This window comes from Pongo abelii, chromosome 10 (genome assembly GCF_028885655.2).
Source record: "Pongo abelii isolate AG06213 chromosome 10, NHGRI_mPonAbe1-v2.0_pri, whole genome shotgun sequence".
Classification (NCBI taxonomy): Eukaryota; Metazoa; Chordata; class Mammalia; order Primates; family Hominidae; genus Pongo; species Pongo abelii.
In genome coordinates, this window is record NC_071995.2 from 22315353 (window position 1) to 22337282 (window position 21930).

Here is a 21930-nt window from a genome sequence, read left to right on the forward strand (position 1 = left end):
AGCCAGGCGTGGTAGCACACACCTGTAATCTCAGCTACCAAGGAGGCTGAGGCAAGAGAACTGCTTGACCCAGGAAGTTGGAGGTTACAGTGAGCTGAGATCGCACCACTGCACTCCAGACTGGGCAATGGAGAATGACTCTGTCTCAAAAACCAAAAAAAAAAAAAAAAACCCCCCAAAAAAAAAAAAAACAAATACAAAACACTGTATGACTTGCCAAGCCAAAAATACCTACTATCTGGGCCTTCACCAAAAGTTTCCCAACTCCTTGCCTATATTCAAGGGGGTATATGTTCCTTTAAGCATATAGAGAGACCACTTTTCTTTTCCCTACTTCATCAGTGGAATTTTTTTTTTTTTTTCAGTCTTCTCTCAGGTCAAGCCTAGCTGTTATCCTGATAACCCACACCCCATGATAACCCAGCAAAGCTGTATTATCAGTTCCTTTCATTTAATATTCACCATAATAAAAATTAGGGCTGTGGGCATGGTCAGTGTTGGAGTCAGGAATGTAAAATGCCTAGATGTCCTTTTTCTGTATATCCACATATCAGGATCTCTGAGTTACAAATTATGCTCATTAGAGAGTGGAAAAGAGGATTCCATGCTTAATTAATTAATTTATTTATTTTGAGACAGAGTCTCACTCTGTCACCCAGGCTGGAGTTCAGTGGCGCAGTCTCAGCTCACTGCAACCTCCGCCTCCCAGGCTGAAGCGATTCTCCTGCCTCAGCCTCCCGAGTAGCTGGTATTACAGGCGTGCACCACCATGCCTGGCTAATTTTTTTTTTTTTTTTGTATTTTTAGTAGAGATGGGGTTTCACCATGTTGGTCAGGTTGGTCTCGAATGCCTGACCTCAAATGATCCATCCACCTTGGCCTTCCAAAGTCCTGGGATTACCGGCGTGAGCCACCACGCTTGGCCGCCATGCTTAATTTCTAAACCAGGATGATTGGGAAGATGATGAGGGGGTAATTTTGCATGTCGGTGGGAGGGCATCTGCCATCATGAAATCTCTTAATTGTGTATAACTCACAGGCACTGTGCTCGCTTAGGAGGAGGGAGGCTACCACAACAGTGTTAGCAGGAGAATATGGAATGGAAACTAGGCTTTGCCTGCAATGGCTATCATTGGCTGATGTCCTACTACATGGCCACAGGTCCCTGGGCTGTTGGTCTCTTCATTGTTGTTTGTGGAGTCCCATCATGGTGGTTATAAACGTCATTTCCTCTCTGACCTCAGAAGATCTGGAAGGACAATGGGAGGGCTGGGGTCCTGGCCTTGGTTTCTAAGTTTCTAGTTTCCCAGGGCTTCTGACCAGCAGGGTGTCCTTGGCAGGTGGACTACAATGCGAGTGCCTGGCTGACCAAGAACATGGACCCACTGAATGACAACGTGACTTCCCTGCTCAATGCCTCCTCTGACAAGTTTGTGGCTGACCTGTGGAAGGACGGTAAGGCCTTCTCTGCTTGGGTCCATGTTCTGCCTTGAGCTGCAGAATTGAACACCCAAGTGCCCCGGCTCCCACACCTGCCCCAGGAAGGGGGGAGGCCTTTGCATGGGAGCAGGGCAGGAAGAGCATTGGCATGTGCTGGTGATGTCTTGTTGAAACAATCTCTTCCTGAATGGGGTTCCCTGTGCCCCTCAATCCTACATGTCCCGAGGGGATTGAGGTCCTGAGGTCGGGGCTCAGGCAACGGATGTAAGAAACAGCACGCCAGGCATGGGGAGTTAGACTGCCCTGTCCAGAGTCAGAAGGACTTCGCTGCATCTTGTTTCTGCCACCTCCTAGCTCCGTGGTCTTGGATGAGTCACCCAATGTCATTAAGCTTCATTGTCCTCATTAGTAAAACAAGGAAACACAATAATAGTTGCCGTCTCTACTAGGGGTATTGCGAGGGTTAAATTAGACCAGTGGTGCTCAAACTCAAGCAGGCATCACGATCCCCCGCAGGGCTTTATTTATTTATTTAGGGACACAGTCTTGCTCTGTCACCCAGGCTGGAGTGCAGTGGTGTGATCATGGCTCACTGCAGCCTCCACCTCCTGGGTTCCAGTGATTTTCCTGCCTCAGTCTCCCAAGTAGCTGGGATTACAGGCACACACCACCATGCCTGGCTACTTTTTGTATTTTTAGTAGAGACAGGGTTCCCCCATGTTGGCCAGGCTGGTCTCAAACTCCTGACCTCAGGTGATCCGCCCGCCTCAGCCTCCCAAAGTGCTGGGATTACAGGTGTGAGCCACCGCACCTGGCCCTCTTTGAAGGGCTTTTTAAAACCCCGATGGCTGGGCCTACCCTAAGATCCGATTCTGCAGGTCTGGGGCCAGGGATGGGGTGGGCCTGAAAACGTTCATCCCAAGTGATGCTGCTGGTCTAGGGACCACACTCCGGCTCCCTTTGAGAACCAGTGAATAGATGATCCCTGTGAAGAGCTGCTGGAGTGATGATGAGGGGAGGGGGTTTGCTGTTTGTCCCTGGCCATCAGTGTCCACAGCAGGTTTTATTCTTGGCACAGGGCCTGTGGGCCTGGGGCTTACAGGACTGGTCTCCCCTTGTTTTAAGCATGCTAAAAAAGGCTCCAGGAGGGGCCAGCTGTGCCCTAACCATATGCCAGGCTCTGGGCCTGGGAAACAGCATCGCACCCTGGGTCTGTGTCACCCCAGGACACATGATGAAGCCTGTGGTCCCTCCTCTGCGGGACCCACAGTCTTATGGGAGAGATGAGACTCTCAAAGACAAGCAGACAGACAAGCATGAGGCTGCGCGCAGTGGCTCACACCTGTAATCCCAGCGCTTTGGGAGGCTGAGGTGGGAGGATCACTTGAGGTCAAGAGTTCGAGACCAGTCTGGCCAACGTGGTGAAACCCCGTCTCTACTAAAAATGCAAAAACTAACTGGGCATGATGGAGGGCACCTGTAATCCCAGCTACTCGGGAGGCTGAGGCAGGAGAATTGCTTGAACCTGGGAGGAGCAGGTTGCCGTGAGCTGAGATTGTGCCATTGGACTCCAGCCTGGGCAAAAGAGCAAGACTCTGTCTTGAAAAAATAAAACTAAAAATCAAAAAATAAAAATAAAAACAAAAGCCCAGGCGCGGTAGTTCACACCTGTAATCCCAGCACTTTGGGAGGCCGAGGCGGGCGGATCATGAGGTCAGGAGATCAAGACCATCCTGGCTAACACGGTGAGACCCCATCTCTACTAAAAATACAAAAAATTAGCCGGGCGTGGTGGCAGGAGCCTGTAGTCCCAGCTACTCGGGAGGCTGAGGCTGGAGAATGGCTTGAACCCAGGAGGCGGAGCTTGCAGTGAGCCAAGATTGCGCTACTGCTCTCCAGCCTGGGCAACAGAGCAAGACTCTGTCTCAAAAAATAAATAAATAAATAAATAAATTAATTAATTAAAAATAAAAACAAAAAAAAATTAGCCAGGCGTGCTGGTGGGTGCCTGTAATCCCAGCTACTCTGGAGGCTAAGGCAGGAGAATCACTTGAACCTGGGTGGTGAAGGTTGCAGTGAGCCAAGATCGTGCCACTGCTCTCCAGCTGGGCGACAGAGCAAGACCTTGTCTCAAAAAAAAAAAAAAAGGTTGTTACACGGAATCTAAATGAGTACAAGGTGAAGAAATGGTGCTGTCCATGGCCTGTGGGTTGGGCTTGGCATATGCAGGACCTGCTGGGCTGGTAGAAAAAGAACCTTGGTGGTGGTGGTGGTGGTGGTGGTGGTGGTGATGATGATGATGATGATGATGATGATGATGATGATGATGATGATGATGGCTGGGCGCGGTGGCTCACGCCTGTAATCTCAGCACTTTGGGAGGCCAAGACGGGGGAATCACCTGAGGTCAGGAGTTCGAGACCAGCCTGACCAACATGGAGAAACTCCGTCTCTACTGAAAATACAAAAAAATTATCCGGGCTTGGTGGTGCACGCCTATAATCCCAGCTACTGGGAGGTTGAGGCAGGAGAATTGCTGGAACCTGGGAGGCAGAGGTTGTGGTGATCCGAGATCATGCCACTGCACTCCAGCCTGGCCAACAAGACTGAAACTCCATCTCAATAAAATAAAATAATAATAATAATAATAATACCTACTTTTTGTTGAGCACTTACTGATGTGCCAGGCTTCTATCTTGGAGTGTGTGCTGTATCTTCTGCCTCAGAATATTTATTCCGTGGATACCTACATGGTTACCCACTCATTTCTTACTGGTTTCTGCTCAAATATCGACTTAGCAGAGCCCACCGCCTCCTTATCTAAGAGAGCACCCTCATCACTCTCTCTCTGCTTTACCCTGTTTTTATTTTTCTACGCACACCTCACTACTCAAGATATTCCATACCTAACATCTGTGATCTCTGTCTGTCTCCTTCCCTGTGATATAAGTGGGGTGAGGGGCCGGGTCTTTTTTTGCTCACAGCGGTGTCCCCAAGGCCTGGAGCACAGAAGCTCCTCAATAACTATTTGTTGGTGGATGAAGGATTGGAGGCTGGCAGGGAATAAGTGCCTTCTGTGCCTTATTTTTTTAATCCCTGCCCTAGAAGGTAGATGGTGTTGTTTCCTCCCTTTTGTAGAAAGGGAGACTGAGGCACAGGATGGTGCCAAGCCAAGGCTAGTCAGTGAGTGGACAGCAAGAGCAGGCTTGACTCCTAGGTCAGCATGACTCCATCACAGGGAATTTGCTCTTTCTGCCACTCAGGTGCTCTCAGGATTTCCCCAATAGACAATACTTGGAAACCCTGACTGCCAAAGGAGGCATTAGTGATGGAAGGAAAGATTGGAGTGGGCAGGTTGGTGGGTGGGGCTGGGGCTGGGCCTCTGGCCTATTTAGGGGTGGGTGGGCCAGAGGCTGATGCCACCCTGGCTGTGCCCCATAGTGGACCGCATCGTGGGCCTGGACCAGATGGCCAAGATGACGGAGAGCTCACTGCCCAGCGCCTCCAAGACCAAGAAGGGCATGTTCCGCACAGTAGGGCAGCTGTACAAGGAGCAGCTGGGCAAGCTGATGACCACGCTGCGCAACACCACGCCCAACTTCGTGTGCTGCATCATCCCCAACCACGAGAAGAGGGTGAGGCCCGCCGCCCAGACCCTGGGGCTCCCAGAAGCCAGGGCTGCCCCAAGCGGTCACAGCGTCCCCCAGGCACCCTCCGCTCCTACCCACCCCGAGGACCCCATTTGCCATGGGGGGAAGGCTGTCTGAATCTCGGGCCCATTCCCCATCCCTGGAGGCAAAGGAGGAAGGGAGGACACATCCGGAGACTTTTCAGCCATGGAGTTGCTGTGCAGGTCATCCAGCCACTCATTCATTCATTATCCCAGGAAGTATTCACTGGGCTCCACTCTGTCCTGGGTGCTGGGGAGACAGTGTTAGAAAAATTGTAGCTCTTGCCTGTGGGTTTCTCATAATCTGGTGCAGGCATCTTCAGCTTGGGCCGATTGTGTCCTCTATGTGGACATGTCTACAGACATTTTTGGTTGTCACAACCAGGAGGGGGCTGCTAGTCAGCATCTAGTGGGTAGGGGCCAGGGATGCCCTAAGCATTGTACAGTGCACGGGATGGTCCCTCAACCCCCAGCACAGAATCCCTGCAAGATGCCAGTAGTGCTGAGGTTATGGGAGACATGGGGAGAGGTAAACACACAGCTGATGATGGTGATGGAAAGTGGTCAATTACCAGAACACCAAAGAGCCAGGGCTCCTCCCACAGCCTCAGGACTCAGAGAAAGCTTCTGGTGAACTTGAACTTTAAGAATGTGTGGCCATCAACTTGGTGATGTGGAAGGCAGGGTCGGGCCTAGGATAAGCAGAGGGCCCAGGATAAGCAAGAGTGTGGAGGTGAGAAATGAGGGATCTAGGTAAGAAAATGCTAGATAGTGTCAGGCGTGTCGCTCATGCCTGTAATCCCAGCTACTCAGGAGGCTGAGAAACAAAAATCTGTTGAACCCAGGAGGCAGAGGTTGCAGTGAGCTGAGATTGCACCACTGTATTCCAGCCTGGGCAGCAGAGCGAGACTCCATCTTAAAAAAAAAAAAAAGGAAAGAAAATGCTAAATAGGTCATTTCATGTTGCAAATGTGTGATGGCATGAGGTAGGAATCAGATGGTGTGAGGTAGGAATGAGGCTGAATGGGTAGGCAGGGGCTAGATCGTGGTGCTCCTTGTGTTCTTTCTGGAGCTTGGCCTTCTCTCTCTAGGGATGCCATTGGGGGTGTTTAAGTAGGGCTATGTCATGGTCAGATTTACATTTTAGGAAGTGAATGAGGGGGCTGGGCATATGCTGGCTCATGCCTATAATCCCAGCACTTTGGGAGGTTGAGGTGAGAGGATCACTTGAGACCAGGTGTTCAAGGCTAGCCTGGGCAACATAGCAAGACCCTATATCTACAAAAACATTTTAAAAAATTATCCAGGCATGGTAGCACATGCCTGTGATCCCAAATATTTGGGAGGCTGATTTGGGAGGATCACTTGAGCCCAGGAGTTTGAGGCTGCAGTGAGCCATGATCGCACCACTGGACTCCAGCCTGGGTGACAGAATGGGACCCTATCTCAAAAAATAAAAAGGACAAAGGGATTGAAGGGAGAGGCAAGACCAGAGAGAGAAGACCAGGTGGGTGGTTTCTGTGGTTGTCCAGGCAGGAGAAGATAGTGGAGGCAATGTGAGGAGAAGTGTAGGGGGTGGGGGGGTTGGGAGATATTTGGGAGCTAGAAGCAATTGAACTGCTGATGGACAGGAAGTGAGAGAGAGGAGGTGATGAGGAGGAAGCCCCAGGTTCCAGCCAGGCGATGCTAGTGTCACCAAGAACCAGAGAGATCGTGAGGCAGCCATTGCCAAAGCAAAGAGATGAAAACCCAGAGAGGGGGCACTGCTTTGCCCCTCGGCCCTCAGCTAAGCCCTCCCTAGGTGCTTCTGTTGGTACCCTCGTGGCCTGGCCAGGCGGGTCATCCAGGTAGGAGGTTTAGGGCTTTGCTGTGCCATGGGTCCTGGCCCCAGGGATCCACTGCCCTCTTTGGTCTTTGCAGTCCGGCAAGCTGGATGCGTTCCTGGTGCTGGAGCAGCTGCGGTGCAATGGGGTGCTGGAAGGCATTCGCATCTGCTGGCAGGGCTTCCCCAACCAGATCGTCTTCCAGGAGTTCCGCCAACGGTAAGTCCCAAGGTCTGGCCCAGGTAGGGCAGGGGGTGAGCGGGACTGGGCAGAGGAATGGATGCTGGAGGTACGCGCGGTGACTTCTGCTCTGTGTTTCAAGCTACGAGATCCTGGCGGCAAATGCCATCCCCAAAGGCTTCATGGACGGGAAGCAGGCCTGCATTCTCATGGTGAGCCCAGAAGTCCACCAGAGACCTCCCAACCTCTGGCCGCAAGCCACCTGCTGCTCTTGGCGGGACCGTTCTTACACATGTCATCACTGGCCAAATGGCACAGTGGAAATCAGGAGCTCTTCTTTTCCTTCCTTTTGCAGATCAAAGCCCTGGAACTTGACCCCAACTTATACAGGATAGGGCAGAGCAAAATCTTCCGAACTGGGGTCCTGGCCCACCTGGAAGAGGAACGTGATTTGAAGATCACCGATGTCATCATGGCCTTCCAGGCGATGTGTCGTGGCTACTTGGCCAGAAAGTAAAGATGCTTTCCTGCATCCTAATAGCTCCAATGCAAATCACAAACAGGGGCCTTTCTGTTCTGATTCCCCGATTCTAAGAGGCCACCTGTTTAAGATGCATCATTGACTGAGTGACAGCCTTTTCTTGAAGGGGAAGAAATGCTTCTACTTTAAATAAATGTACCAGTTATGAGTGCAGGAAGGGAACGAGTTTTAGACCTGGGTTCTCATCCTGGAAGCCCCAGTTTTTGCTGATGAACCTTGGGCAAGTTACTCTACCTCTCTGAGCTTCGAGTTTTTTAGCTGGAAACTGAGCATAATCATCTTGACCTCAGAGAGCTGTTCATGAGGTGTCACTAAGATAACACATGACGAGAGCTTAGAACAGTGCATGGTTCTTAGGTCAAAAATGATTGTTGTTGTTTTTACCTCCCTCCCTCCCTCCCTCCTTTCCTCCCTCCCTTCCTTCCTTTCTTCCTTTCTTCTTTCTTTTTGAGACAGAGTCTCTCTCTCTCTCTCTGTCGCCCAGGCTGGAGTGCAGGCGCACAGTCTCAACTCACTGCAACCTCTGCCTCTTGGACTCAAGCGATTCTCATGTCTGAGCCTCCCGAGTGGCTGGAATTACAGGTGCTCACCACTACACTGGGCGAATTTTTGTGTTTTTAGTAGAGACAGGGTTTCACCGTGTTGGCGAGGCTGGTCTCAAATTCCTGGTCTCAAGTGATCCACCCGCCTTGGCATCCCAAAGTGCTGGGATTATAGGCAAGACCCACTGCGCCCGGCCTAGAAATGTTAGAATTGGATAAACCATTGAGGAAAGAGGACTTGACTGTGTCTAGATCCCCATGTCCCAATAGGATTTATAAGGCAGGGTTTTGGAGGGTGTGATGTCCTAGCTGTTCTGTGAAGACTGGGAGCCAGGGAAGGGCTCGGGTTCCTCAATGAAACTCACGCCCCAGGGACTGCAGGGACAGGTGGAGTCACTCTCTGTCTGGGGTGTGTGTTGTCACTGGGCAGAGACCACACCCTCACCAGTAGGATCCTGATGTGTCAGGTTCATTCCTTGACACATGGACCCAAGATGGTCAAGGCCAGCTTTGGGAGCTCTTGGTCCTCCCACAACAGACCTAACTTGTCAAGTTTCGTTACTAAATTCCCTGTTGCTGTCCTTCCTGGTTCCAGGATAACTGGGGCAATTTTATTCTTAAAGTTTTCCCATGTCCAAGATGGCAGCCAAGCAGGGAAGACAGAATTGCGTTCACCGTTCTATCGTTTCTCAATCCGATAGCCCTTAAACGGGAAGAGTGCTGGTTTAGGGTCACAGTGTGAAATTCCTAAAACAACCCAGGAGAGAATAGGTTTGACAAGGCTGGGTGTGGTAGCTGACACCTGTAATCCCAGGCACTTCAGGAGGCCGAGGCAGGAGGATTGCTTGAGCCCAGGAGTTTGAGACCAGCCTGGGCAACATGGCGAGACCCCTATCTCTACCAAAAAAACTTTAAAAATTAGCTGGGCATGGTAGCATGTGCCCGTAGTCCCAACTACTTGGGAGGCTGAGGCAGGAGGATCATTTGAGCCCAGGAACTTGAGGCTGCAGTGAGCCATCATCACACCACTGCACTCCAGCCTGGGCCGCAGAGCCAGACCCTGTCTCTGAAAATAAATAAATAAATAAATAAGTTTGTCAGAAACAGCTGGTGCAGGCTGGGCATGGTGGCTCCTACCTGTAATCCCAGCACTTTGGGAGCCCGAGGTGGGTGGATCACCTGAGGTCAGGAGTTTGAGACCCGCCTGGCCAACATGGGAAACCCCATCTCTACTAAAAATACAAAAATGAGCCAGGCATGGTTGTGGGCCCCTGTAATCCAAGCTACTAGGGAGGCTGAAGCAGGAGAATCAGTTGAACCCCGGAGGTGGAGTTTGCAGTGAGCTGAGATCGTGCCACCGCACTCCAGCCTGAGCAACAAGAGTGAAACTCTATCTTAAAAAAAAAAAAAAGAAAAGAAAAAAGAAACAGCTAGTGCAGCTGGGGAGTATGGGAGCCCCTTTAGGAATGATGCACATAGTTGTGTTTTCTGAGTGGTGTTTGGATCTCAGCTAAGGCCAGGGCATGTAGTGAGCCCTGGGTCTTCCTTGTCCACTGAGAAAGGCTCTGGCCTGTGGATGATTTAAGTTGTTTGCAGCCAGACAATACAGGTGTCACACAGGGTTTCTGGAAGAACCAGAGCTGGGGAGAATGGGGTATGTCCCTGTGCAGGTTCAGAATGCTACGGGGCAGGGCTCTGTGGACAGCAGGGTGAGGCTTCATGACCCCCGCACCTTCTCTTCCCCCCTCCCTAGGGCTTTTGCCAAGAGGCAGCAGCAGCTGACCGCCATGAAGGTGATTCAGAGGAACTGTGCCGCCTACCTCAAGCTGCGGAACTGGCAGTGGTGGAGGCTTTTCACCAAAGTGAGTGCTCTGCCCCAGCCCCCTTCCCAGGGGCCCCCAGCCCTGGTTCTGCACTCTGGAGCCTCCACATTTGGGACAGGAGGTGGTCGCAAGTGGGTGTGGAATGGAGGGCTCGAACTCAGACCTTGTGCATTGGTGGTTCTCTGGCCCGAGGAGGCCCTGTCCTTTGGCACACAGGCTGTAGCCAGGACCTTAACACAAAGTATTAATATTTCCATCAGCACTGGAATCCCTCGTGTGGCCCATTTATACCCACACCCACTTCCTCCATAGCCCTGGAAACCACTCTGTTCTCCAGTTCTGTAATTTTGATGGTTCAAGAATGCTGCCGGGGGCGGCAGCTCATGCCTGTAATCCCAGCACTTTGGGAGGCCGAAGCAGGTGGATCACTTGCGGTTAGGAGTTCGAGACCAGCCTGGCCAACATGGCATAACCCCATCTCTACTTAAAATACAAAAATTAGCTGGGTATGGTGGCAGGCACCTGTAATCCCAGATACTCAGGAGGCTAAGGCAGGAGAATCTCTTGAACCCGGGAGACAGAGGTTGCAGTGACCTAAAATCGTGCCTGCACTCCGTGCTCACACCTGTAATCTCAGCACTTTGGGAGGCCAAGGCGGGCAGATCACAAAGTCAAGAGATCAAGACCATCCTGGCCAAGATGGTGAAACCCCGTTTCTACTAAAAGGACAAAAATTAGCTGGGTGTGGTGGTAAACGCCTGTAGTCCCAGCTACTCAGGAGGCTGAGGCAAGAGAATCACTTGAACCCGGGAGGCAGAGGTTGCAGTGAGCCGAGATCGCACCACTGCACTGCACTCCAGCCTGGTGACAGAGCAAGACTCCGTCTCAAATAAAATAAATATTCTATACATGGAATTAGAGAGCATCCAGACTGTTGCATGTATCAATACTGCAGTTTTTTTTTTTTACTTGTTGCATTTTTTGAAATGGAGTCTCACTCTGTTGCCGAGGCTGGTCTTGAACTCTTGGCCTCAAGCAACCCCCCTGCTTCAGGCTCCCAAAGTGCTGGGATTACAGGCATGAGCCACCTCATCTGGCCAACAGCATATTATTTTTTATTTCTGGCAGTCAAGGCCTCCAGAGGACTCAACTGGTTCCTGTAGTGGCACTGGTTGCATTGTCCCCATGGCACAAAGACACACTCTGTTGCAATAGACTAGGCTTCTCCTTATACGCCCTTGAGTGTGTACACTGGTGCAAGGCTTTTTCACCAAGCAAATAGATATTGAGTGCCTGCTGTATGCCAGGCGTATGCTAGGTGCTGGGGGTGTGGCTGTGAACACACACCACGGTCCCTGACCTCCATGAATATTCTGACCGAATTGGTGGGGAGTAAACAATAAACAGATAATCACAGAGACAGATACCTAATGGCAAACTGTAATAAGTGCATGAAGCAAGCTGCTGGAGTACATAGCAGGGTCTTCCTTGTGCCAGGCAGGGGCTTGAAAACAAAGAGTTAGGAGGCAGCCCAGGGAAGGACAGCAGATACTGCTTTTTGGAAATGTTCATCCCCACTGAACCAACTTCTGAAAAACTATCCTAAGAAAATCATCTTAGCCGGGTGTGGTGGCTCACGCCTGTAATCCCAGCACTTTGGGAGGCCAAGGCGGGAGGATCACCTGGATTCAGGAGTTCGAAACCAGCCTGGCCAACATGGAGAAACCCTAACTCTACTGAAAATACAAAAATTAGCCAGGTGTGGTGGTGGGCACCTGTAATCCCAGCTACTCAGGAGATTGAGGCAGGAGAATCACTTGAACCCAGGAGGCGGAGGTTGCTGTGAGCTGAGATCACGCCACTCTACTCCAGCCTGGGTGACAGGGTGAGACCCCAACTGAAAAAAAAGAGAAAAGAAAATCAAGAGTTAAGGGCATTCATTATGGCCTTATTTACATAGCAGAATTTCAGTGTCTGGTCCTAGCTGAATGATGAATTCAACAGTGGTTCATCCATCAATGGAATATTTTCAGCTATTAAAATGATGGCTTGGATACTGAATAGATCTGCTAAAAAAAATGACAACTACCTAGCTGTCTAGCTGGACACTGTGGCATGTGCCTGTAGTCCCACCTACTCTGGAGCTGGAGTGGGAGGATCGCTTGAGGCCAGGAGTTCAAGGCTGCAGTGAGCTATGATTGTGTCACTGCGCTCCAGCCTGGGTGACAGAACAAGACCATCTCTAAATAAATAAATTAACTTAAAATAAAAAGATGACTATGTAACATTGTAAGAATGAGGTGACAGCATGGAGTAATAAATATCTTATAATTTTTTTTTAATTTTAATTGTGGAGACAGGGTCTCTGTCACACGGGCTGGAGTGCAGTGGCACAATCATGGCTCACTGCAGCCTCAACCTCCAATGTTCAAGCAATCTTCCTGCCTCAGCCCCCACAGTAGCTGGGACTACAGGCACACACCACCATGCCTGGCTACTTTTTTTTGTAGAGATGGGGTCTTGTAATGTTGCCCAGGCTGGTCTCAAACTCCTGGGCTCAAGCACTTGCCTCGGCCTCCCAAAATGCTGGGATTACAGGCATGCACCACTGTTCCTGTCTGTATCTTATAATTTTAAATAATAAAAGCAGCCTCTACAACTAGGCAGCATGGTCTGAAGTCTATTTTTTAAACATAGAAAAAGATCCAGGAAGGAAATGTAAACAATGTTAATAATGACTTTGATAGGGAGGTGGGTGGGATATGAAAGATTTTTTTTCTTCCTTTTGTCCTTGGAAGGAAATATCACTTTTCAGCAGTAGCTCTCTGTTGCGATGGTTATAAAGCGGGGAAGATGAGACTTTTTCCTTTCACTTTGCACCTTTTCTGGGGCTGCAATTTAGAGTTCCTCAATCTTGCCACTGTTGATATTTTGGGGTGACTAATTCTGTTGTGGGGGCTGTCCTGTGCACTGTAGGGTGTTTAGCAGCATCCCTAGCCTCTACCTAGGGATGCTAGGTGCCAGAGGCACCCCCACCCCCCCACCATAGTTGTGACAACCAGCAGTGTCTCCAGACAATATCCCCTAGTGGGGATCGGTGGGGGCAACATTGTCCCTGGCTCAGAACCACCGATCGAATTTATTATGACAACATATCCCTTTGCCACAAAAACAAATGATGGGCTGACTGTGTGTGTGCAGGTGAAGCCACTGCTGCAGGTGACACGGCAGGAGGGAGGAGATGCAGGCCAAGGAGGATGAACTGCAGAAGACCAAAGAGCGGCAGCAGAAGGCAGAGAATGAGCTTAAGGAGCTGGAGCAGAAGCACTCGCAGGTACCTGTATGGAGGCGTGGCTGGGGCTGCCTGGGAACAGGACTTGGCCCCGTGGGGCTCACCCGCCTCCTCCCACTCCCTGCGTGCAGCTGACCGAGGAGAAGAACCTGCTACAGGAACAGCTGCAGGCAGAGACAGAGCTGTATGCAGAGGCTGAGGAGATGCGGGTGCGGCTGGCGGCCAAAAAGCAGGAGCTGGAGGAGATACTGCATGAGATGGAGGCCCGCCTGGAGGAGGAGGAAGACAGGGGCCAGCAGCTACAGGCTGAAAGGAAGAAGATGGCCCAGCAGATGCTGGTAAGATGTCATGGGGGCAGCCCGCAGTGGGTAGCAAATCACTTGACCCTCACTGCAGGCCTGTGGAGGTGCATCCAGGGATACGTGTCCCTGCTGGGACAGATAGAGATGGAGGCTTGGAGAGGGTTGGTCATCTGATCAAGGCCACACAGCTGGGGTTGGGACTTGAACACAGTGAGCCCATTCTGTTCTATTGCCCTGCCTTGCATGTGCTAACCCCTTTTCTCCTAACAGCAAGCCTGAATGGAGGATAATTGTATTTGTTAGCTATTACTACATAACAAAACATGCCAAACTCGGCAGCTAAAAATAAAAAGTATTTATCTTACATAGTCAGGAATTTGGAAATGGCTTAGGTGAGTGGTTCTGGCTTAGGGTCCGGCCTGAGGTTGCAGTCAAGGTGTTGGCTGAGGCTGCAGTCATCTGAAGACTCATCTGGGGCTGGAGGACCCACTTCTACTTGGCTCATTCACACAGCTGTTGGAGGAGGCCTGAGTTCCTTATCATGAAGGCCTCTCCCCTCAGGGCTGCTTGAGTGTCCTTCCAATATGGCAGCAGAGCTCCCCCAGAAGGAGTGATCTGAGAGAGGAGAAAGGAAGTCGCAATACCTTTTGTAGCCTAATCGCCGAAGTTACATTCCATCACTTCCTCCTGATTTTTTGTTGTTGTTGTTGTTGTTGTTGTTAGAAGCAAATCTAACCCCCACTCAAGGGGAGGAGAATTAGGCTCCACCTTTTTGGAGTAACAAAGAACTTGTGGATAGATTTTAAAACCACCGTGGTGTACCTACTGTGCTCATTTTATAGATGAGGAGGTTGAGGTTCCATGAAGCAGACCAGCTTACCCAGGTCTTTTTTTTTTTTTTTTTGAGACAGAGTCTCACTCTCTTGCCTAGGCTGGGGTGCAATGGTGCAATCTCAGCTCACTGCAACCTCTGCCTCTTGGGTTCAAGCGATTCTCCTGCCTCAGCCTCCCGAGTAGCTGGGATTACAGGAGCCCACCACCATGCCTGGCTAATTTTTTTTGTATTTTTAGTAGAGACGGGGTTTTACCATGTTGGCCAGGCTAGTCTTGAATTCCTGACCTCAAGTGATCCACCCACCTCGGCCTCCAAAAGTGCTGGGATTACAGGTGAGAGCCACTACACCCAGGCCTTTATTTCTTCCTTTTAGGAGGCTACAGAATACTGGGCATCTTCAGACCTAGCCCCTGTATTCATTAGTCCCCAGATCACCATGATAGTAAATTTGTTATAACCAAAGCTGTTACTCTTTTTCCTCTACAACAAAGGACCTTGAAGAACAGCTGGAGGAGGAGGAAGCTGCCAGGCAGAAGCTGCAACTTGAGAAGGTCACGGCTGAGGCCAAGATCAAGAAACTGGAGGATGAGATCCTAGTCATGGATGATCAGAACAATAAACTGTCAAAAGTGAGTAGGGGCTGGGTGAAGTGGCTCACACCTATAATCGGAGCACTTTGGGAGGCTGAGGTAGGTGGATCACTTGAGGCCAGGAGTTTGAGACTAGCCTGGCCAACAGGGTGAAACTCCATCTCTACTAAAAATACAAAGATTAGCCAGGTGTGGTGGCCGGTGCCTGTAATCCCAGCTACTTGGGAGGCTGAGGCAGGAGAATCACTTGAACCTGGGAGGTAGAGGTTGCAGTGAGCTGAGATCGTGCCACTGCACTGCAGCCTGGGTGACAGAGTGACTCTGTCTCAAAAAAAAAAAAAAAAAAGGGGGAATCAAATTTCTGCATTAAAAACAACAGGCTTACCAGGATCAGGGAGATTTTGGGGATTTGGGACTTTCAGTTCTCAAAGCAGAAAAGCCCTTAGAAAACCAGGACACCGTAGTCAGTAGTCACTAACCAGCCCCACGAGGGTGACCTGCTTTTAGTTCTTTGAGCTGGATGTCAGCTTGGCCCCTACTGTGAGCCAGGCTCTGTGTTAGATGCAGGTATGCATGGTGAAGGAGGACCCTTCCCTTCTGGGGCTTATACTGTAGTGAGATGGCAAATAATCGTCATTTACCATGATGATCAGGGCTCTGAAGGAAACGTTCACCATATTATAAGAGTGCGGCAGGCCGGGTGCGGTGGCTCATGCCTGCAATCCCAGCACTTTGGGAGGCTGAGACGGGTGGATTACCTGAGGTCAGGAATTGGAGACCAGCCTGGCCAACATGGTAAAACCCCATCTCTACTAAAAATACAAAAAATTAGTTGGGTGTGTTGGCGGGCGCCTGTAGTCCCAGTTACTCAGGAGGCTGAGGCAGGAGAATCACTTGAACCTGGGAGGCAGAGGTTGCAGTGAGCTGAGATAGCACCACTGCACTCCAGCCTGGGCAAGAGAGTGAGACTCTGTCTCAAAAAAAAAAAAAAAAAAAAAAAAAAAAATACAGCAGTGGGGGATAGAGGAAGGGTATTCAGGGAAGGCTTCCTGGAGGAGGTGACATTTCAGCAGAAACTTGAAGATGAAGGAGCAGTTAGAAGGGAGTAGAAGAGCATCTCAGCTGGTTGGCCCACTGTGCAAAGGCCCTGGGACAGGGAAGAGCTGGCCAATGGCAGGAATGGAAGGAGGTTACCTTTAGCTGACCATACAATGTGAGGGACACACTGGCATGAGATGAGAAATGGCCAGTTTTTGGAAATTGTTATGGGACTTCTCTTTACCATTTAAAACTCTAGTTGTATTTTGTTATAATGTGGGTTTTTCTTTCAACTGTTTATACGGAAATCACTAAAAGTGAAACATAGGTTCTAGAGAAAAGAAAAATGCTAAAGCTATCTCTTTCTCTTTCCCCAAAAAGGAACGAAAACTCCTTCAGGAGAGGATCAGTGACTTAACGACAAATCTTGCAGAAGAGGAAGAAAAGGCCAAGAATCTTACCAAGCTGAAAAACAAGCATGAATCTATGATTTCAGAACTGGAAGGTAAACCAGCTACCAAGAGATTTATTTTTATTTTATTATTTTTTTTAGAGATGAGGTCTTGCTCTGTTGCCCAGCCTGCAGTGCAATGGTGTGATCATGGCTCACTGTAGCCCGAAACTCCTAAGCTCAAGTGATCCTCCTGCCTCAGCCTCCTGAGTAGCTGAGACTACAGGCGTGCATCACCACACCCAGCTAATTTTTTTTATTTTTTATTTTTTATTTTGTAGAGATGGGGTTTCACTATGATGCTCAGTCTGGTCTCAAACTCCTGGGCCCAAGCAGTCCTCCCACCTTGGCCTCCCAAAGTGCTGGGATTATAGGCATGAGCCACTATTCCTGGCCTTGAATGGGTATTTTTAAAAGCAGGAAAATCAGAAAGGAAATTTGAGAATGGCAGATCATCCCATGAGTGACAACTAACTCTATCCCACCTCTCGAAATCACCCTTAGTCATCACACACACTACTAATAGGATAAAAGGGTTGGGTGTGGTGGCTCTCGTCTGTAATCCCAGCACTTTGGGAGGCCGAGGTGGGTGGATCATGAGGTCAGGAGTTGGAGACCAGCCTGGCCAATATGGTGAAACTCTGTCTCAAAATACAAAAATTAGCCCAGGCATGGTGGCGGGCGCCTGTAATCCCAGCTACTCGGGAGACTGAGGCAGGAGAATCGCTTGAACCTGGGAGGCGGAGGTTGCAGTGAGCTGAGATTGCGCCATTGCACTCCAGCCTGGGCAACAAGAGCAAAACTCCATCTCAAATAATAATAATAATATGACAATATAAGGTGCTGCTCATCAGGAGATAATGGTCCAGGCCGTGACTATGATGGTTACTGATGGGGGGATGTGTTCATCTCCTCTGGGTAAAATGCCTGGGCAGGAAGGCTCATTTCCGGGCATCTCTCTGGGGCCTCCCCTTCCTGAAGAGCACCTTGGTTTTTGCAGTGCGGCTAAAGAAGGAAGAGAAGAGCCGGCAGGAGCTGGAGAAGCTGAAACGGAAGCTGGAGGGTGATGCCAGCGACTTCCACGAGCAGATCGCTGACCTCCAGGTGCAGATCGCAGAGCTCAAGATGCAGCTGGCGAAGAAGGAGGAGGAGCTGCAGGCAGCCCTGGCCAGGTAGCGGGGCTGGCAAGGGGCATTTGCTGTGTGTCCGTGTATTCCCTGGGCCCCTGCTCATTTGCTCAATTGCAGTGGCTGTCTTGGTCAAGGTGGCCCCAGGCCCTTGGCATGAACTTTGTTTCCCAGGCCAGGCCTCCCACAAGCTCTCCCAACCCTGTTCACTCCCCCAGATCCTCACCTTCGACTTTCTTCTCTTCCCTACAAACACATCATGTCTTTGCAGTTGATGTCACCTACTCCCATGGTGTTGCTGCTGCCTCTTCGACATCCAGGCTTTTCTCATCTAGACCCCCTTCTGAATTTTTGATTGCCCAATGAGTCAATTTCCACCGTCATCTCAAACACCCCTGTCTAAGGTGGGAATGACCTTCCTTTCCCCAGCCCCTCCCTCTAAGGGCCCTCTTTTTTGTGAACACCAACCTCTTCCTTTGTTTCTGCTGACCCACAGCAAGCAGCAACCTTCAGATTCTGCCAGTCCTTCTAAATATCCCCCACCCATTTCCTCTGTTTTTTCCCGCTTCCTGGCTCTTAACTGGATTTACACTAATGCTGATACTGCAGCAGCCACTATGAATGATTATTTACCTGCTCACTCAGTGCTAAGTTCTTTTCAAGTAATACCTTTGCAGACACCTGGCCAGGTGTACTGCCAGTGTCTTTGAGGAGGAAGCTGAGCCTCCTAGGGGTAACGGAACAGGAGCAATGTCATTGCTTCTAAGAGGCAGAGCTGGGATTTAAGCCTCAAAGCTTTCTGATTGATCCCCTGGCCTGGCTCTTTTGTCATCCAATTTGTGTTATATTGACAGTGCTATGGTGATGAAGGGAAAGCATCCCTCTGGGGCACAAACCTGCTCACAAAACTGCTGGCTGGATGCAGTGGCTCATGCCTGTAATCTCAGCACTTTGGGAAGCCGAGGTGGGGGGGATTACTTGAGGCTAGCAGTTTGAGACCAACATGGGCAACATAGCAAGACCCTGTCTCTACAAAAAGTTAAAAAATGAGCCAGGCATGGTGGTGTGTGCCTGTAGTCCCAGCTACTCAGGAGGCTGAGACGGGTGGATCACTTGAGCCCAGGAGGTTGAGGTTAAAGTGAGCTATGATCATGCCACTGCACTCCAGCCTGGGAGTGCAGAGCAAGCAACAGAGCAAGCAAGACCCTGTCTCAAAACAACAATAACAACAAAACAAAAACCTAACTTCACTGGCTTACTAGGGAAAATCCAGTTTCCTTACCCTCACCCTCAGAGCCCATCCACCCTCTGCAGTCTCACCCCAACCCAACTATTTCACTTTCTCTCTTGTTGCTGCCCATTCACAAGTACAGTAAAATCAAAGTGCTTGCCTCTCCTGCAGCATTCTGCCATTTAACAGGGCTTCTTGCATCCCAGCTTGATCTGTGGTCACCACCTCCACCAGATGCAGAGCCCCAGTCTGAATATCGCCTGCAAGCAGTGGCTGACCAAGCGCTGTGCATGGGGCGGGTACTCAGTCACTGAGCAAATGCAGAAAGAACAGACAGTTGCTAGGGAAGAATAACTGTCCAACATTCAGAAAGCATCTACACAGTCCCTACTGTGACCAGGTACCTTGCCAGTCTGGGGCCAATGCTTTGCATTCTTGCACACACATGCACACATGTGCATACACACGTACACACACCCATGCACATGTACAACCTGTTTTGATGTCAGACCTTGGCACTCATGTCCTATGTTAATCTCAAATAGTATGGCATGTCAAGAAGCAGACCTGGGGACATGGATAGGTGTTGGATGTCTCTGCAACATAAGTGTCTGGTCCCAGAAAACAATTTTTGCCACATTGTAAGAGATGAAACCAAGGGCACTGGGGATTCATTCTGTTGGGTCTCTCCCTGGAAGGCTTGACGATGAAATCGCTCAGAAGAACAATGCCCTGAAGAAGATCCGGGAGCTGGAGGGCCACATCTCAGACCTCCAGGAGGACCTGGACTCGGAGCGGGCCGCCAGGAACAAAGCTGAAAAGCAGAAGTGAGACCTAGGCGAGGAGCTGGAGGCCCTAAAGACAGAGCTGGAAGACACGCTGGACAGCACAGCCACTCAGCAGGAGCTCAGGTGAGGGGCCCATCAATCCCACCATCCTGCTGTCCCACTGCACCAACGGGATGGGGGCAGGAGAGGGGACAAACCCAAAGCAAATGCAGCATCACAGGATTTCTCAGCCCCTGTGCATTTACCTTCCTGGCTGCGGTTTGCTTTAACTTGTATAGAAGCATGGTTGTTTCTTTTTTTTCTTTTTTCTTTCTTTTTTTTTTTTTTGAGGCAGTCTGGCTTTGTTACCTAGGCTGGAGTGCAGTTGTGCCATCTCAGCTCACTGCAACCTCCACCTCTGAGATTTAAGCGATTCTCATGCCTCAGCCTCCTGAGTAGCTGGGATTACAGGTATGTGCCCACACCCGGCTAATTTTTTGTTTTTAGTAGAGATGGAGTTTTGCCATGTTGCCCAGGCTGGACGTGAACTCCTGGCCTCAAGTGATCCACCCACTTCTGCCTCCCAAACTGCTGGTATTACATGTGTGAGCCACTGCACCCGGCCCTCATCATCTTATTTCTCATCAGAAGAGTAGTATATACCAGGATGTACAATCTTTTGACTTCCCTTGGCCACATTGGAAGAAAAAGATTTGTCTTGGGCCACACATAAAATACACTAACATTAATAATAGCTGATGAACTAAAAAAAATTTACAAATTAGAAAAAACATCTCATACTGTTTTAAGAAAGTTTATGACTCTGTGTCAGGCTGCATTCAGAACCATCCTCATTGGAAAGCTTGGATGTACTCAGAACAATTTGAAAAGTATAGAAAAGCAGACATAAAAAAAAAAATCACCTTTAGGGTCGAGCCCACGCCTATAATCTCAGCACTTTGGGGGGCCAAAGACAGGTGGATCACTTGAGGTCAGGAGTTCAAGATCAGCCTGGCCAACATGGTAAAACCCTGTCTCTACTATAAATCCAAAAATTAGCTGGGCGTGGTGGCGCATGCCTATAAATCCCAGCTACTCAGGAGGCTAAGGCAGTAGAATCACTTTAATCTGGGAGGCAGAGGTTGCAGTGAGCTGAGATCGCACCATCGCACTCCAGCCTGGGCGACAGAGTGAGTGAGACTCCATCTCAAAAAAAAAAAAAAAAAAAAAAAAAAAAAATCACCCTTAGTCACACCAGTTAACATTTTTGAGAAATTCCTTCCTGTCTGTTTGGGTGTGTATCAGTCAGTCCCCAAGCTCCAATTCCCAAGTATGTGTGTGTACAACTTCTGTGTTAAATTTTAAAAATAAAATTGATCAGATTGGTTTTCAATTTAAGATTCACTGCAAATGAACAAACAACAATAACAAACTGCCTGCCAGATCACGAATCCTGACTCTAGTGAAACTACGTCATTGATTCATTCAGTAAACACATAAATGTATTTTGATGCAATCTGTGGTGTTGGCATAGCATATACCATAGCATATAGCTATGCTAGCTATGCCAACACTGTATACCCTGAGGTTCATTTCCCCCACTTTGGGTTTTGTGCAGTGTCACATGCACATAGAGTCACAATGTTTTGCTCCCTTGCCGCCTGGCCTTTGATACAGAAAAGCCCAGTGCATGGGCCAGGTATGGTGGCTCAACGCCTGTAATCCCAGCACTTTGGGAGGCCAAAGCAGACAGATCACCTGATGTCAGGAGTTCGAGACCAGCCTGGCCAACATCATGTAAACCTGTCTCTACTAAAAAGACAAAAATTAGCCGGGTGTGGTGGTGGGCGCCTGTAATCCCAGCTACTTGGGAGACTGAGGCAGGAGAATCCCTTGAACCTGGGAGGCAGAGGTTGCAGTGAGCTGACATCATTCCATTGTATTCCAGTCTGGATGACGGAGCAAGATTCGATAAGAAAACAAACAAAACAAAAAACCAGGCTGAGTATGGTGGCTCACACCTGTAATCCCAGCACTTTGGGAGGCCGAGGAGGGTGGATCACCTGAGGTCAGGAGTTCGAAACCAGCCTGACCAACATGGTGAAACCCCATCTCTACTAAAAATATAAAATTAGCCGGGCGTGGTGGCGGGCATCTGTAATCCCAGCTACTTAGGAGGCTGAGGCAGGAGAATCGCTTGAACCCGGGAGGTGGAGGTTGCAGGGAGCCAAGATTGCACCATTGCACTCCAGCCTGGGCAAGAAGAGTGAAACTCCAT

The 21930-nt window shown here is 49.7% G+C and overlaps 1 protein-coding gene across 1 annotated transcript in view; it reads left to right on the forward strand.

Annotated features, from left to right (window-relative positions):
- The window catches only part of LOC100174362 (myosin, heavy chain 11, smooth muscle), a 45838-nt gene extending 24990 nt beyond the window's left edge, over positions 1-20848 (forward strand). The window contains 13 exon segments of the mRNA XM_054526940.2: positions 1341-1455; positions 4882-5075; positions 7031-7152; positions 7256-7325; positions 7469-7626; positions 9950-10058; positions 13221-13253; positions 13255-13353; positions 13443-13649; positions 14940-15077; positions 16458-16581; positions 17528-17699; positions 19584-20848. Of these exon segments, the coding sequence (XP_054382915.1) occupies positions 1341-1455; positions 4882-5075; positions 7031-7152; positions 7256-7325; positions 7469-7626; positions 9950-10058; positions 13221-13253; positions 13255-13353; positions 13443-13649; positions 14940-15077; positions 16458-16581; positions 17528-17699; positions 19584-19716 (1674 nt within the window). The 3' untranslated portion in view covers positions 19717-20848.
- Positions 20849-21930: the final 1082 nt, after the last annotated feature.